The sequence below is a fragment of the Rutilus rutilus genome (assembly GCF_951802725.1).
Source record: "Rutilus rutilus genome assembly, chromosome: 23".
NCBI classification, from domain to species: Eukaryota; Metazoa; Chordata; class Actinopteri; order Cypriniformes; family Leuciscidae; genus Rutilus; species Rutilus rutilus.
In genome coordinates, this window is record NC_140233.1 from 25,995,321 (window position 1) to 26,013,951 (window position 18,631).

General features: G+C 39.2%; 2 protein-coding genes across 2 annotated transcripts in view; both read right to left on the minus strand.

Moving 5' to 3' along the window:
- Window positions 1-4,056, minus strand: part of wwox (WW domain containing oxidoreductase) — a 249,186-nt gene extending 245,130 nt beyond the window's left edge. Inside the window, exons 1-4 of the mRNA XM_084397772.1 lie at window positions 3,827-4,056; window positions 3,635-3,699; window positions 3,402-3,459; window positions 2,275-2,444 (exon numbers count right to left, since the gene is read on the minus strand). Coding sequence (XP_084253898.1) covers window positions 2,275-2,444; window positions 3,402-3,459; window positions 3,635-3,699; window positions 3,827-3,933 — 400 coding nt within the window. The 5' untranslated portion in view covers window positions 3,934-4,056. The remainder of the gene's footprint in view (window positions 1-2,274; window positions 2,445-3,401; window positions 3,460-3,634; window positions 3,700-3,826) is intronic.
- Window positions 4,057-4,901: 845 nt separating this feature from the next.
- Window positions 4,902-13,208, minus strand: hprt1l (hypoxanthine phosphoribosyltransferase 1, like). The gene is made up of 9 exons (XM_084397605.1): window positions 12,949-13,208; window positions 11,919-12,025; window positions 11,421-11,604; window positions 8,891-8,956; window positions 8,332-8,349; window positions 8,166-8,248; window positions 7,631-7,677; window positions 5,758-5,834; window positions 4,902-5,652 (listed from the first exon to the last, which is right to left on the minus strand). Exons 1-9 carry the CDS (start codon window positions 12,964-12,966, stop codon window positions 5,605-5,607), a joined length of 648 nt encoding a protein of 215 aa, XP_084253731.1. The 5' UTR covers window positions 12,967-13,208; the 3' UTR covers window positions 4,902-5,604.
- Window positions 13,209-18,631: the final 5,423 nt, after the last annotated feature.

An 18,631-nucleotide genomic window follows, 5' to 3' on the forward strand; every position in this document is an offset into this window, starting at 1 on the left:
AACTTAAATTAAAATGAAAACTGAACATAAAAATTGTATTACTATTATGTGAATATATAGTAAAGTGTAATTTATTCCTGTGATCAAAAGCTGGATTTTCAGCATCATTAAAATCTTCAGATGCTTCAAAAATCATTTAAATGATGATCAAGAAACATTTATGATTATTATTTATGCTAAAATCAGTTGAGCTGATTCATGTTTTCGTGGAAACTGTGATGCTTTACACTTTACAGGAATATCTGATGAATCGAAAGTTCAAAAGAACATTATTTATTTGAAATATAATCTTCTGTAACTTTATAAATGTCTTCACTGTCACTTTTGATTAACTTAATGCATTCTTCTTGAATAACAAGAAATTAATTTCTTTAGTAATTATAGTTGTATACAAGTAAAGTAAAATCAAATAAACGTAAAGATAACACCAGAATCCACCAGTGAAACAGCATCTCATGTCATTAATGCACTGACTGAAATATGTGCTTCTGTTCGGCTGAATTTTCTTTCTTTTTTAAAGTAATTAATAACACAGATGTGAGGACTCCTATAACGGTGTTGAATTATTACATGTCTGAAGTTGCTTTGATAATTCTTCAGATGAATTATTAAATATTCACAATAACATTCATTTGTCTGCTCATATCAGGGCTAATGTTGAGCAAATAACTGATCCTGCAGCGCCTCCTGCTGGACAAACCCTGCACTGCACCGCTCAGCCTGTGCTGGTGTTTAAAAGGGTGGTTGATTATGATTTGACTTTTCTAACTGTAGTTAGTGTGTAATGTTGCTGTTTGAGCATAAACAACATCTGTGAAGTTACAACGCTCAAAGTTCAAAGCAAAGGGAGATTTTCTTTAAAATAAATAGCTTTTTAAGGACTACAACAAACGGCTGGTAGAGACTACAACGAGCTAACGATCACTAACCCTAAAATTTACATAAGCCCCGCCCCCTGAGATTTATAGATGATCATGACAGAATATGCTAATCAATGACTGGAAGGTAGTTAACTCCACATCAGCTGCATAAATTCATCAACTTAACATTCAGAAACGTCCTGTTGCTTCTACATGTTGTCACTTCTTCTTCTTGAGTCTCTCCATCACTATCCGACTCCGGTTTGAACATAAAAGGCTAAGAAATTTCAGTGTGTCTGCACACACACACACACAGGAGCTCCTGAAGCTCTTTAAGCTCCGCCCCCTGTGCAGGGAGCAGGAGCTCATTTGCATTTAAAGGGACAGACAGGAAAAGGTGCGTTTTTGCTCACCCTCAAAAAGTGACAATTTTAACATGCTATATAAAAATATCTGTGGGGTATTTTGAGCTAAAACTTCACTCACACACTCTGGGGACATCACAGACTTATTTAACATCTTGTGAAAAGGCCATTATACCACCCCTTTAAAGGGTTTAAACATGGCTGTGATGCGGCTGTGATGTTTAAAGGGTTTAAATAGCTGTGATGCGGCTGTTTAAACACGGCTGTGACGTTTAAAGGGTTTAAACACGGCTGTGATGCGGCTGTGACGCGGCTGTGATGTTTAAAGGGCTTAAACACGGCTGTGATGCGGCTGTGACGCGGCTGTGATGTTTAAAGGGTTTAAACACGGCTGTGATGCGGCTGTGACGCGGCTGTGACGCGGCTGTGATGTTTAAAGGGCTTAAACACGGCTGTGATGCGGCTGTGACGCGGCTGTGATGTTTAAAGGGTTTAAACACGGCTGTGATGCGGCTGTGACGCGGCTGTGACGCGGCTGTGATGTTTAAAGGGCTTAAACACGGCTGTGATGCGGCTGTGACGCGGCTGTGATGTTTAAAGGGTTTAAACACGGCTGTGATGCGGCTGTGACGCGGCTGTGACGCGGCTGTGATGTTTAAAGGGTTTAAACACGGCTGTGATGCGGCTGTGATGCGGCTGTGACGCGGCTGTGACGCGGCTGTGATGTTTAAAGGGTTTAAACATGGCTGTGATGCGGCTGTGACGCGGCTGTGATGTTTAAAGGGCTTAAACACGGCTGTGATGCGGCTGTGACGCGGCTGTGACGCGGCTGTGATGTTTAAAGGGTTTAAACATGGCTGTGATGCGGCTGTGACGCGGCTGTGATGTTTAAAGGGCTTAAACACGGCTGTGATGCGGCTGTGACGCGGCTGTGATGTTTAAAGGGTTTAACACGGCTGTGATGCGGCTGTGATGTTTAAAGGGCTTAAACACGGCTGTGATGTGGCTGTGACTCGGCTGTGACGCGGCTGTGATGCGGCCTGACTCACCGATGCCGCTGTTGGCCCCCGTGACGAGCACCAGGCGGTCGGACAGGTCTCGGCCGTGCAGCACCTCCAGAGCCGAGCTGTTCCCGTCGAAGCGCTTGGGCTTCAGCTGCACGTCCTCCACGGTGAAGGCCTGCCGCGGGTCGAAGTACGTGCGCCGCTTGTTGATGTGGCTGAGAGGAGAGTTCAGCAGCACAACACACAGTTACACAACACCAGTGCAGTAGACTGCTTCATATAACATCTTATCACAGAGAAAACGTGCTGAACAAAATTATAATTAAACAAATGTGGTTGTGAAATGGGCGGGGCTTAGCGTCCTGAACGTCTCTGATTGGATATAAATAAAAACTCCTCTATTTTAACTTGTATCGAAGTTTATTACTGTCATTATTATTCAGGTGTGAGTTATTGTCCAGATCACCAGAGTTTCCTCTATGATTTTTTATGACTGCCTTTTTTCTGAAAAAATACCATATTCTGAATATTATAATCCATTTTATTATATATAATATATGATAATTAAATATACAAACATAACTACAAAATCATTTCTAAAAACTTCTCTTTATTTATTTATTTGACATCTAAAACCTTTATATTATTTGTTTGTTCATTTATTTCTGTACTTATTGTAATATCTCTGTATGTATTTGCTTGTGTTCAAGTTTAATTAAGTCAAGAAGAAAATGTTTAAAATATTTAGTGTGCATTTATCTAAAAATGTATTTGTCAAGTGTATTAAAATTAGTTTGTAACGCTTTTTTTAAAGGTTTCATAAGTGAAATACATTAGTAAACATGAACAATATTTCTAAAGAATTATATTATCTCAGTTAATGTTAATTTCAACATTTACTAATACATTATTAAAATCAAAAGGCTGTCTTTGTTTATTTATTATTTTACTGAATTGAGCTAACATGAACAGCTGTGTTTTATTACCAATCATTAACAAAGATTAATAAATAATGCATCATAAAAATGTACTGCTCAATGTTAGTTTATGTTATTGAATGAAACCTTATTGAATAGTGTTACCAATTAATTTATTATTAATTAGCCTAAAAGCTGAGAGACAAATCTGTCTGAAGGGAAACTATAATATATAATATGACTGATTGAACTCACTCAACATAGATGATCTGGCCTTTATCATCGGTCTCTTGCTCCCATCCATATGGCAAAGCTGGAAATAATACAATAAATAAGTGACTTCATCATTGATTTATCCTCATTGCATATCAAAACTCTCTTCTGAGAGCTCTGCACACTTCATTAGAGTGTATTAATAACGTTGAGATATTTTAATACAGTTATGACGTTGAGATGATCAGTTATTGTTCATAAATCAATCCTCAAACCTCCAGCACAGCGCTTCTTCTTCCCAGTTTTGGGATGCTCCCACTGAGTCTTCATTTCCTCATGGCTGAAACGAGTTATGAAAATATCATGTGTCTGTCAGTGCTTCTATAAATCTCATCAATGATACTCTATACAGTCATTATTAGCACTGACGAACAGTGTGAACGCGCGCGCTCGTCTCTAACACTCACTTGGCATAATAAACCCATCCGTCTGTCGTGGATCTCTCTTCCCAGCCGGGAGGAAGCTCGTCTTCACTGTCTGTATCATCCATTCCGGCGTATTTAAGAGCTGCCATCGCGGAATGATTGTTTTCAAATAAAATATCTCATTCAACTTCTCAATGAAATTTCGGTAACAGCAAATTCACGTTGCGATAATCCGGCTGGACCACTTCCGGAAACACAACATTGCGTCACGCAAGTGGGCGGGTCTTAGCGACCTGAACGTCTCTGATTGGCCAGGTGCGATGTATTTAAATAAAAACTTTATTTTATTTACTTGTGACTTATATTAAAGTTTATTTGTCTAATTTATCCACTCGTAAAATAATAATTTACCTTTAGGATTTATCTTTGCAAAAAGAGTGATATGTTTTAATTTTTCCTAACAAAATACCATATACACAAATGAAAATACAGTGGTCTTGTTTTTAAAAAAAATTACTTAAAGATTAATAAATTCTCCTAACATCTCAAATCAACAACATGTGGAGTTTTTCTCATAGTTTGGTGAGTCTCAACGGTATTCAATGAAAAAAATCACAAACGTAGCACATGTCACGTGGTACCCGTTACTTTTCTCAGCGTTGATCAGGATGGACCAATCAGCCTTTACGATTACAGCCAAAGGTTTTTTGATTGCCTTCTTAATAATGTTATGGACATTTCCCTTCTGTCTCATGTACAAATCGTTGTAATTAATAGATTTAAACAAAACGACTTAGCCTGCAAATAAATGTTAGTAAGATAAAAAGCCGTCGTGATATTTCACAGATATTTGTGAGTCTTTTGAGCGCCGACTGGACTTTGTTGCAAACTTTCGTACAATATTAATTAACGGCCATTAACGCTTCAAACAAGACTTCGACTTTCTCCTAATGGTTAGTCAACACTTATTTACTTGAGGTACAATAGATATTAAAACTCACAACACGAAACAACACATGACATTTAACTCACATTTGAGATTGTTTCCCCCATAATGACCATTAGCTTTGTTTAAATAAATGTCGATTTGAAAACTCGTAAAAAATAAAACCGCATAGACCTTTGTACATTACTTTATTGCTTAGTTTCCTTTAAGTGACTTTTTTTCTCTTTCATAACAGCTCTCTTCAGCAATTTGCAGAGTTTTGGTGACAGTATAACTTACATGTAAATATTACTCACACAATCATACACCTCATCTTATTGGACAGTTTTCACATTAACATGCATAGAAAACAACCAGGACAGATAATAATAATACTAATAATAATGATAACAATATCATTGTCAGTGTTATTTTATGTGGTGATCCAAAAAATAATAATAATCATAGCAAATCTTTCATGACAGCTGCACAACAATTTTCTCAGTTTCAGTGTGTGCGTATATTCTGGAGTCAAAATCTAGATAATATATAATTAATGACAATAACTAGCTAACAATGAGTAACTTCACCACCTCTGAGCTCTAAACCTAAACTTAAAACATAAAATCAACATCAGTTAATCTAAGGCCTCAGGTCAAACAATCAGAAAGTGTATGGCAAGTCCCATCATCTTCAGCAGTAAATCACACTTAAAATGAGATTAACTATCAACTATTCTTAACAAAAAACATTTTCTCTCTCGCATTTATCTTTGGGAATCTGTGTTTCAGGAGTTCATTATTCATTTCAGATGGCATGATCAAACATAAGTTCACAATCAGAAGAAAGGTTCACAGTGATCTTTGTGTCGGTGCATCCGGCACTCGGTGTCGTATCATACTTTATATTTCTCTTTCGCGCTGTCACTTAATATACAGATATGCTGAAAGATATAAAGAGAAACAGAGAGACTGGTCAGACAGACTGACTGGTTATGCATTGTGCATTTAAAACATTAAACCAGAAAGGAACAGGACTAAACACTCACACTCAAATCCCTGAAATATTCATTGTAGTCTAAAGCATATCCCACCAGGAACTTGTCAGGAACTTCAAATCCAGTGTCTGAAAGAAGAATACAAGACATTTAAACATGCATGCGAAGAGAGGGGGAAACTAAAGTATATTCAGCAAGAAGAAAACTAAAGGCCTGTTCACACCGGGACGAATTTCGCGCATTAGATGTTACGCATTATTTTCAGCACATTAAGCACATTCCAAAAAATATATAAAAAAATATTAATTATAATATGAATTAAATTTATATTTAGAAATATATAATATTATTTTAATGACAATTAAGCACATAAAAAATATATAAAAATTATATATATATATATATATATATATATATACACACACTACCGGTCAAAAGTTTTAGATCGGTAAGATTTTTAATGTTTTTAAAAGAAGTCTCTTCTGCTCACCAAGGCTGCATTTATTTGATTAAAAATACAAACAAAACCAGTAATATTGTGAAATATTAGTATAATGTAAATCAGCTGTTTTCTATGTGAATATACAGTAAAGTGTAATTTATTCCTGTGATCAAAGCTGTATTTTCAGCATCATTACTCCAGTCTTCAGTGTCACATGATCATTCAGAAATCACTCTAATATGATGATTTGATGATCAAGAAACATTTATGATTATCAATGTTGAAAACAGTTTTTTACATTTGTATTTCATGATGCTATGATGAATAGAAAGTTCAAAAGAACAGCATTTATCTGAAATCTAAATCTTTTGTAACATTAAACACTACCGTTCAAAAGTTTGGGGTCAGTAAGAATTTTACTTTTATTTTTTGGGGAAATAAATAAAATAAATCAATACTTTTATTCATCAAGGATGAGTTAAACTGATCAAAAGTAACTTACAGTAAAGACATTTATATTATTTTAAATAAATGCTGTTCTTTTGAACTTTCTATTCATCAAAGAATTTTGAAAATAATTTGTACACAACCGTTTTCAACATTGAAAATAATAACGAATGTTTCTTGAGCATCATATGAGAATGATTTCTGAAGGATCATGTGACACTGAAGACTGGAGTAATGATGCTGAACATTCAGCTTTGATCACAGGAATAAATTACATTTTAAAATATATTAAAATAGAAAACAGTCATTTTAAATTGTCATAATATTTCACAATATTACTGTTGTTGTTGTTTTTTTGTTTTTTTTTTATCAAATAAATGCAGCCTTGGTGAGCAGAAGAGACTTCTTTTAAAAACCTAAAAAATCTTACCGATCTAAAACTTTTGTAATATATATACATATATATATATATATATATATATATATATATATATATATATATATATATATATATATATATATATATATAATGGGTTTACATATGTTCTTGACAGGTCCTGCATGCGCACCCATATTTATTTAATGTAATCTAGTGTGTGTTGTGTCCAGGCGAACTGTCACGTGTCTGATTTGACACTCAACCTTTGACGTCAACGATTACGATTCCATTCATTTTTCTACAGTAGTCGCAGTTTATCATCAGCGTGTGAACAGCCCTCGTGTCCTGCATAGAGGACATCAGCAGAGCAGAACAGGAGCGAGTGTGAGGACTCCTCGTCTTCATGATAACACACACTTCAGCTCGACAGTGGAAGTCAAGAGCGAGAGAGAGAGAGACGTTTGTGCTCGAGGATGGATGGATATAAAGAGCTTATCAGCTTTCGGTCTAAAAGCATTGCGTAACAGATGAGCGTTGAGTGCGTGTCTAATGTGTCCGACGTAAACGCAGGGTGTTTTATTTCTCCGAGTGATGTGGATTAAGCACAAAATGATCATAATATCCAATACAAACCCACGATGAGAAACACAACTCACAGTCGGGACGGTATCCTGAGCTCCTGGGTGTCCTTTTCACCAGTAAACTGCAAAGAAACGACACTGAACTCAGTATTGTGGGATATATTAGATAAAAAGAAGGATCTTATTTTAAACACTAATGCCCAGTAAGAAGCCATTTAACCATTAAGAAACATCTTTAAAGACCCGTTCACACCAAGAACGAGAACTATATGAGCGTCCACACCAGCGGAAGATATCGTTCATTTATTCAGGACTGTCTTCTGTCTCTTTAAATGCTCGAGCTCGTTAAAGCAGGACTGATTCTGATTGGCTGTCAGTGTTTATATCGTTCATCATCAGCTGGATAAAACCGTTCCTGTGTGCCGTTATCGTTATTGCTGTGTAACTCTATTATTTTATATTTAAAACGACTATACCTTTATCATTATAATTATATCATCTTTGGTGTGAACTGGCATTAAATGTTAAATTTACTGAATACACGCATGTCTAAAATATGTTTAGAAGACGACTGTTCTCTCGATTTGCACCTCAGATGTTTCCGCCTCACCTGACAACTTTCACCATTTTAGGATGGTATTCATTTAATAGTTTGAGCAGCGTTTCCATAGTTCTTCCCGTCTCGACAATGTCCTGAGGCACAAAAGAGGATCAGCATCTGTTTCTCACAGCACACGTGTCACATGACATGAACTATAGCAAAACCTGAACCTCACCTCAACTATGAGCACATTCTGTGAGGAGAGAAAGAAGACAAACTAACAATCAGACCACATTTCAAAAAGCATTTACACGACTGTTCAAAAGTTTGTGCTCAGTACAATTTATTAATTTATACGTCTGCTTCAGCAATGATGCATTAAACTGATCAAAAGTGACCGTAAAGACATTATAATGTTACAAAAAATGATTTTTTTCTATCCATCAAATCCAGAAAATGTTTTATCACAGTTTCCACTAAAATCTGAAGCACATGAACCGTTTTCAACATTGATAATAATCATAAATGTTTCTTGATCATCAGATCATCATGATAATGATTTGTGAAGGATCATGTGACACTGAAGACTGGAGTAAGTTTGATCACAGGAATAAATTACACTTTATTATAAATTCACACAGAAAACAGCTGATTTACAATGTAACAATATTTCACTGTTTTTACTGTATTTTTGATCAGATAAACGCAGCCTTGGTGAACAGAAGAGACTTCTTTTAAGAACACAAAATGCTCCGTATAAAATAAAGAAAAGAGTGTGGAAGGTTCAGACTCACTTTTCCAGAAAGAGCCGATAGCTCGTCTCCTCCGATAACCTTCACACAGTTTGTAGACTGGTCGTTCTGGAGGAAATCACATCAGAAATGAACACTTTCAGTCAGTGTTACAGGTTTGAAGACTGATCAACATGCGCTCAGTAACGTGACAGACTTCAGTAAACTGCACTAAACACTGTGTGTTATTTGAGCTTTAAAGCGTGGAATTATTCCTTTGAGCTGGAACTACTTTTCTGTAGCATTAACTGATAGTTATACTATGGATACAATACCGATAAGCCAATGATTACTTCCATATTATGGTCATTAAATTATAAAAATTGGTAAATGCTAGTAAATTACACAGTATTTTGTCTTAACAGAAAACACTAAATCTAAAATTCAATCATTTTAAAAGCTAGTAAGAATTCAGGCATCACTCAATTCTAATATACTGTATGAAAATGGATAGAATTTTCAGAATTGAATTAAAACGTCATAACTTGATCTTCTCCTGTCATTTATTCAGTTTAAACTCTGTCCCTTTCTTACAATCAGATCTGCATCATTTTTGTGGGCAGCACTGTCATATATATGTATGTATGTTTTATTTTTATTTGATTTTCAATAACCCGTTACACATCACGAAAAGATCTGTCACAACTTCCATTCCTTTGCAACTTTAAACACTCTTAAAGTGAGCAATGGCCGTCAAAAGGAGATCTTTGTCTCAGTGTTCCACACAATGAAAATTGTCCATTACTGAATGAACAAAAAACAGTTTAATTGTGTTTCAAAATATCTTTTGTGCTGCTCAGAAGGTTTGGAGTGACGTGAGAAATGATGACAATTGTCATTTGTAGGCAAACGGCTCCTTTAAAGGCGCAGTGAGCGAATTCAGATCAACCCAAACAAACACACCCCTCCCTTCATTGCTCCGCCCCCAAACTGCACAAACACGATTCAAGAGTGGATGTCTCTATCATTGCTGTAGTAAAATAATGCTTCGTGAAAAATAAAGCGAAGATGACAAACTACAGTAAACTACAGTAAACTACAGTATACAAGCAAGAGTTGGTTGTTAGTCTCCTGCAGCTCCAGACAAGCAGTGACTCAAACCTGTCCTGTTACTAGAGCTAACATTACAACAACAGCATATCTTAGTTCTACGAATCACAGTAAAACCAATGTAGTAGCTCACATATGTACCAATCAGCAGTAGTAAACTCACATATGGAGAAGAAACAACCTCACCTTGGCGTCCGTTCTCAGGCCTTTCCCTCCAGCGCTGGAGAGCTTTTCTAATGTTAACGCGGATCCTAAAGCTCTCGCCTGATCGTAACCTGTGATATCCTCTGAAATACTCTCTTTTGTAATGTCTCTCAGCCATCTCTCCTCCCCCATCATATGTGGACACACCCCCTACTGCTGATTGGCTCACTCTCTCTCCTCCCCCATCATATGTGGACACACCCCCTACTGCTGATTGGCTCTCTCTCTCTCCTCCCCCATCATATGTGGACATGCCCCCTACTGCTGATTGGCTCACTCTCTCTCCTCTCCCATCACGAGTGGACACGCCCCCTACTGCTGATTGGCTCACTCTCTCTCCTCCCCCATCATATGTGGACACGCCCCCTACTGCTAATTGGCTCACTATCTCTCCTCCACCATCACGAGTGGACATGCCCCCTACTGCTGATTGGCTCTGTCTCCTCCCCATCACGAGTGGACACGCCCCCTACTGCTGATTGGCTCACTCTCTCTCCTCCCCCATCATATGTGGACACGCCCCCTACTGCTGATTGGCTCACTCTCTCTCCTCCCCCATCATATGTGGACATGCCCCCTACTGCTGATTGGCTCACTCTCTCTCCCATCATGAGTGGATACGCCCCCTACTACTGATTGGCTCACTCTCTCTCCTCCCCCATCAGATGTGGGCATGCCCCCTACTGCTGATTGGCTCACTCTCTCTCCTCCCCCATCATATGTGGACATGCCCCCTACTGCTGATTGGTTCACTCTCTCTCCTCTCCCATCACGAGTGGACACGCCCCCTACTACTGATTGGCTCACTCTCTCTCCCCTACTGCTGATTGGCTCTGTCTCCTCCCCCATGAGTGGACACGCCCCCTACTGCTAATTGGCTCACTATCTCTCCTCCACCATCACGAGTGGACACGCCCCCTACTGCTGATTGGCTCTGTCTCCTCCCCATCACGAGTGGACACGCCCCCTACTGCTGATTGGCTCACTCTCTCTCCTCCCCCATCATATGTGGACACGCCCCCTACTGCTGATTGGCTCACTCTCTCTCCTCCCGCAACACGCCCGCTGTGTTGTAAAGCGTTTCTCAGAAATCGCATACTGCACCTTTAAGTTGTATTTAATTTAACCCTTATCATTCTTATAAGGCACACGCCAAATGCACAAGCTACTAATAAAATGCTCCATATATAATAATATAAGGCAGACTCTGGTCAGTGTTAAACATGACTGTGTGAGGCTCAGTGATGGAGTGAATGACTGCGGTAGACCTGGCACTCACCGAGTAGCTCTTCAGCCTAATGAAATCCACAGTCATTGGCACAGACTTATCACTGTTTTGATTCAGTGTCTTGATGTAATCCATCAGGTCTGCGAAGAACTTATACCCTCCTTTCAGAACGCAAAGAGCCACGATATGATGTCCGCCCATGTCCCGAACGATATCTCTGGCCAAGCGCTCAGTCCTGCAGAGAAGATCAAAACTGAAGGCTGGAGTATTCTGACATTAATGCTTTCATTAAAGCTGGCTGAAGCCATGCCAATAATGACAGTCAAGAGATTCATGGGGAAATTTGTTAAACAAATGAATGGGAAAGCCAATTCAAATCACATGCCTCTGCTATTGCGCTAACATCATTAACTAACCCTATGGGGGAACACAGGGCTCTTTTACTATCCAGGGCAATCACCGGTCACAACACAAATGAACACTTCCCAATGTCACCACAACAACCATACAACTCAGAGTTAAAGACACACATGTACTGATTATACATACCTGTCCTTAATGAGGCCGTTGGGTATAATGACACTGTCCAGATCCTCCTCGTAGTGTTTCGGCACACAGAAGAGACTCAGTTCGTGCCCCTTGCTGTCATCGGATATCTGCCAGATCAAAACTCTATTATAACACATCTTTTTATAACGCAGAACCAATTCTGGTTCCACAACGAACCTTTCAGTGTGTGTGTGTGTGTGTGTGTGTGTGTGTGTGTGAGAAGAACGTTTTAATCTTTGAAATAACCTAAAATTAACCTTTTGTGGAATAGAAAGGTTCCATTGATGTTAAAAGTTGTTCATGGAACCATTGATGCTGATAAAGACCCTTTATTTTTAAGAGTGAATCCACACAATCTGGAATTTTGCACGAGTGCAAAAGATTTTAAGTTGAACACTGAAATTTGACCACCAGAAAGTTGCTCGACTGTCTTCAGTGTGAGCTGAGCTTCACTATTAATAATAGACAATGGAGCTGATGTGACCATAACTCATAATAAGCAGAATCTCCACACACAGATACTGTCATCAGAAATTGTCTTCACGTGCTTGTTGATAATTCAGGCAGAATTACAATATAGCGCATCGGTCTTATAATATAAACTAAAATGGTAATTTTATCCATTTTGGAGCTTGACAGCCTAGTCCTCTTGCTTTCACTGTATTGAAAAGAACAAACTTCCTTTCCTGTTCTACTGAAGACTTGCGGGTGAGTAAATCATGGCTGATTTATGTTTATTTATTTATTTTATTTAGCTACATATGTATGTATATGTATATATATATATGATTACTTTAAACCGATCTAACCAATGGCGTGTCCTTGTCAACACACACACCCGCTCGCGCAACCCGGTTCTATTTATGTACATTGAGACTTTCATCACATAGACCTGATGAGAAATATGAATTATTTCCTAGTTTGTGTAGGCTACACACAGTGGCGAACCACACCTCAAACGCGGTGTCTTGATCTGACGCGCATCTCTAGAGACGCGTTAAACGCAGCATCGCACGCTTTTGGCTCTTACCTCCAGAAACGCGGCCATGATCTGCGGTGTTCGTGCTTTCAGCTCGCGGTCCTCGGGCTCATGCTGGTGTGTGTGTGTGTGTGCTGGAGGAGCGCGCGTCTGCTGTGCGTCGAGGCAACGCGACGCGTGCTAAACCCTGACGTCACAATCCATTTACCCAATAATCTGCTTGACCCGCGGCAACCTGTGCTTCACCCGAAGAAGAGAGTCAGCGCGTGTGTGTGTGTGTCTCAGCAGCACTGAGTGAGTTTGTGTGTTTACATCATCTTCATCATTGTCATCAGTGCTTTAGTCTGACGCGATGCTGATAACGCGCGATGACGTCAGAGGGAGAGTGTGCAGCAACTGATATAAAGCTGTGTGTCAAACTAATGTAGCCCAACCTCTTTATATCTGAACCACACACACACACACACGTCTGGCTCGCTATCTTTGTGGGGACTCTCCATAGATGTAATGGTTTTTATACTGTACAAACTGTATATTCTGTCCCCTTATACTAACCCTACCCATCACACACACACACTAACCCGACCCCTAAACCTACCCATCACACACACACTAACCCAACCCCTAAACCTACCCGTCACACACACACACACACACTAACCCGACCCCTAAACCTACCCATCACACACACATAATAACCCAACCCCTAAACTATCACACACACACTAACCCGACCCCTAAACCTACCCATCACACACACACTAACCCAACCCCTAAACCTACCCGTCACACACACACACTAACCCAACCCCTAAACCTACCCGTCACACACACACACACACTAACCCAACCCCTAAACCTACCCGTCACACACACACACACACACACACTAACCCGACCCCTAAACCTACCCGTCACACACACACACACACACACACTAACCCGACCCCTAAACCTACCCATCACACACACACTAACCCAACCCCTAAACCTACCCGTCACACACACACACACACACACACACTAACTCAACCCCTAAACCTACCCGTCACACACACACACTAACCCAACCCCTAAACCTACCCGTCACACACACACACACACTAACCCGACCCCTAAACCTACCCATCACACACACATAATAACCCAACCCCTAAACTATCACACACACACTAACCCGACCCCTAAACCTACCCATCACACACACACTAACCCAACCCCTAAACCTACCCGTCACACACACACACTAACCCGACCCCTAAACCTACCCATCACACGCACACACAATAACCCAACCCCTAAACCTACCCATCACACACACACACAATAACCCAACCCCTAAACCTACCCATCACACACACTAACCCGACCCCTAAACCTACCCATCACACACACACACACACACACACACACACACACACACACTAACCCTACCCTTAAACCTACCCATCACACAAAAAGTAAAAAAAAAACTTTAATTACTTTATTATAACTTTATTTTTATACCAGATGTACAAATGAGGACATCCCTAAAGGAAGGTTTCTGCAATGATGGTTTTACTTGCATAAAATCTGCTCTTCCAAAGTTAAACTACAAAATAAGTACAATTTACCTCAATCATTCAATTGCAAAAGTTTACACCCCCATGCATCATGATTCCTGCTTGAGCATCAGTGAATGTACACTGGTTCATGTAGTTATTGTCTTGTGGACTACATATAAACATCTGTTATGTGAAACAGTTTATTCCGTTGCAATGTAATTTTTATGACCCCTCTTATTTTGTATAACCTGAACAACTAGTGTGTGAGTGTGAGTGAGTGTGTGTGCGTGCAATCTGAATGTTTTTCAAAAACAGTCTTGACAGAAAAAGCCATCATCATCAAAAATGCCAATTTAAATTACATTGAAACATCAATAAAACAAATTTCATGAAAAATGTAACAAACAAAAAGTAATTATTGTGATATATGTGACGTGGGAGGAGAATATATGTGTGCGACAGGAAAGACTTCAGCATAGGAAACACCTGTGGACCCTCGTACCTCCTCGGGAAGATCCTCACGAAACTGATTTCAGACAGACTTCTGAGGCAGCGTGACGATTTAATGATCGATAACAAAACAGAGAGCTTTGGTGACAACCAACTCGATATTTAATTACTACAATACTAACTTCTCACTAGAAATGTCATCAAGAGTGGGGGAAAAAATTGGTCAAAATGTGCACTTTACACACAAACTGGCCACCAACCTGAAATTTCAGACGCCATCTTTATTTTTCAGCTGAACGTTCAGGAAATGGAGCACACAGGATTGTGGGATTTCAGAGGCAGCTAAGGATCCATCTATGCTTGTTCCCTCATACCTCACGGTGCAGTTAGAGAACTGAGATGTCCTTCAGGATGGCTTTCTTTGATCGGTTTCCACAGGCTGGAGGAGCGAGGAAACGAGTAAATGAGTAAACAAGGAAACGAGTAAATGAGGAAATGAAGAAACGAGGAAATGAGGAAACAAGGAAGTGAGGAAATGAGGAAGTGAGGAAACGAGTAAATGAGGAAGTGAGGAAATGAGGAAACGAGTAAATGAGAAAACAAGGAAATTAGGAAACGAGTAAGTGAGGAAACAAGTAAATTAGGAAACGAGGAAATGAGGAAACAAGTAAATTAGGAAACGAGTAAGTGAGGAAAAAAGGAAATTAGGAAACGAGTAAGTGAGGATACAAGGAAATGAGGAAACGAGTAAATGAGGATACAAGGAAATGAGGAAACGAGGAAATGAGGAAACGAGGAAGTGAGGAAACAAGGAAGTGAGTAAATGAGGAAACAAGGAAATGAGGAAGTGAGGAAACGAGTAAGTGAGGAAACAAGGAAATTAGGAAACGAGTAAGTGAGGATACAAGGAAATGAGGAAACGAGGAAATGAGGAAGTGAGGAAACGAGTAAGTGAGGAAACAAGGAAATTAGGAAACGAGTAAGTGAGGATACAAGGAAACGAGGAAATGAGGAAACGAGGAAACAAGGAAATGAGGAAACGAGGAAATGAGGAAACAAGGAAATGAGGAAACAAGGAAGTGAGTAAATGAGGAAACAAGGAAATGAGTAAATGAGGAAACGAGAAAACGAGGAAATGAGGAAGTGAGGAAACGAGTAAGTGAGGAAACAAGGAAATTAGGAAACGAGTAAGTGAGGAAACAAGGAAATGAGTAAACGAGAAAACGAGTAAATGAGGAAAAAAACGAGTAAATGAGGAAACGAGTAAGTGAGGAGACAAGGAAATGAGGAAACGAGGAAACAAGGAAATTAGGAAACGAGTAAGTGAGGAGACAAGGAAATGAGGAAACGAGTAAGTGAGGAGACAAGGAAATGAGGAAACAAGGAAATTAGGAAACGAGTAAGTGAGGAGACAATGAAATGACGAAACGAGGAAATTAGGAAACAAGGAAATTAGGAAACGAGTAAGTGAGGAGCAATGAAATGACGAAATGAGGAAACAAGGAAATTAGGAAATGAGTAAGTGAGGAGACAAGGAAATGAGGAAACGAGGAAGTGAGGAAATGAGGAAACGAGGAAGTGAGGAAATGAGGAAACGAGGAAGTGAGGAAACGAGTAAGTGAGGAGACAAGGAAATGAGGAAACGAGTAAGTAAAGGAAATGAGTAAGTGAGGAAATGAGGAAACAAGTAAATGAAGATATGAGGAAATGAGGAAGTGAGGAAACGAATAAATGAGGAAACAAGGAAAAGAGTAAATGAGGAAAGGAGTAAATGAAGAAATGCGGAAAGGAGTAAATGAAGAAACAAGGTAATGAAGAAATGAGGAAACGAGTAAGTGAGGAAACGAGTAAGTGAGGAAACGAGTGAGCTGTGAAAATTGACAGAAAGATGGAAAATCTCCTGAATGTGGGACCACCTCAAACAGCTTCCCAAGACCTGCATGAGACCTCAAAACCTCCACTTCATCTTCAACTGGAAGCCAATGGCTAGTTAAGGCTGGATTGAGAGCTCGTGAACCAGTAAAGAAACCATTTATTAGCTTTATCTGCTGAAAGACCATAAGGATATGGAAGACAAGAGATCTGACAAGTCAACATGTCCCAGTCTAGCATTGGATGGTGTCGGGTGTGTTCGTAGGAGACGACTGGAGTGTTTCACACCAAACACACGCATGGCTCCATTACACACAGCATGGGAAACATCATGGGATTGAGGACACTGGAGCTGGAAGGATCTATAAAGTTGCTGGCACTTTGAAAATGGGCCAATCCATGGGAATCCTGCTGAACACAATGTAGCAAAATATGGAGGATTTGTTTGGAGATCAAATTTGTATTTCCAGACATGATAATGATGCTCATGCAACAAAGCTGTGCACAATGAAAGTGTTCATGCTCAGCGTTTCGAAATCTCAGTTTCCACTGAGAACCTTTGGGAAATTATATAAAGCTGAATTGTGAGAAGTCATGCAGGGCTTCCAATGAAGCTCAACTTTGGGAAGAACTCGAGGAGGATTGGGAAGAAGTTACGTTTATTGAGTCGATGCCCAGGAGAATGGATGCTGTACACAAAAACAAGGGAGAACCAACAAAATATTAATAACTGATTACATTGTAGTCAACATATGCTTTATTTCCAGTGAGCTTTTGTTTCCCCTATGCCTTTGCATAATACAATAAAACTGGAGAAATGCTGGAGTTTGCCAAATAATTTTGTCAATTTAATAACTTAACCAAGTTTAGAGTATATTCATCTTCCCAATATGACATACTCATATTTTGATTGTTTAATAGAACCTGAAGTGTCATTAAAAGTGCATATAGTGCAAAATGTGTGTGTCAGAATTATGTATGGAATTTACACCAATAGCAAAACATACAAGACACAAGGGAAAGAACTTCATATCTATCTTTATTCATATAGCAGCACATCTTACAGAAATATAACTGCAGGAGTATACAAATGTACTGATTAAAGCAAAAACAAAAAAACATCAGATGTCATTAGTTCACGATACTGAACGTCATTCTTGCACACTCATGAATGAACGGTTGAATCCCTATAAACAGTGGTTCTGAACCAGGGGGCCAGTAGGGGGCGCCGGCTGACTCTCAAAGGGCCAGAGAGATGGCTTATTTAAAATAAGTTATAATAAATGTCATTTAAATGTGGAAATAGGACGTGCAATGCACCACTTGAACAGCAAAACACAATGTGGAAATTTGGTCCAACCTAACCAACACCTCCACTGTGGAACTGACCAATTTAAGATCAATCCCATTAACAACTGTTGTTGGTACACACAGTTCTTGAAAACTCTGAAATCACAAAATTAAGCAGAATTATAGATTTGAATCCATCAACACTCCTAGTGTAAGGGAGGGGTTGAGAACCACTGTCCTGTCACAACTTTAAAAGCAGTGGACATTAAATCACATCAAACAAAAGCAAACGAAATTAAAAACTGTGTACAAAGAGTGCATTTAAAATGTGCCCCTCACACACACACATACACACACACACACACACACAACAGCTGGTGATTGGGGTAAGCGCTCTTCAAACCTCTTTTAATTTAACATTTACTAACAAAAGTTCTTCAAAAACCCACTGCCCAAACAAACAGAAAACCTGTAATCACTGAGATCAGCAACAATCTCTAAACCTTGATCTTACAGATGTCAAGAGGCAATAAACCACCAGTGGATGAGAATGTCAATGTTTTAAATACAAGTAAAAT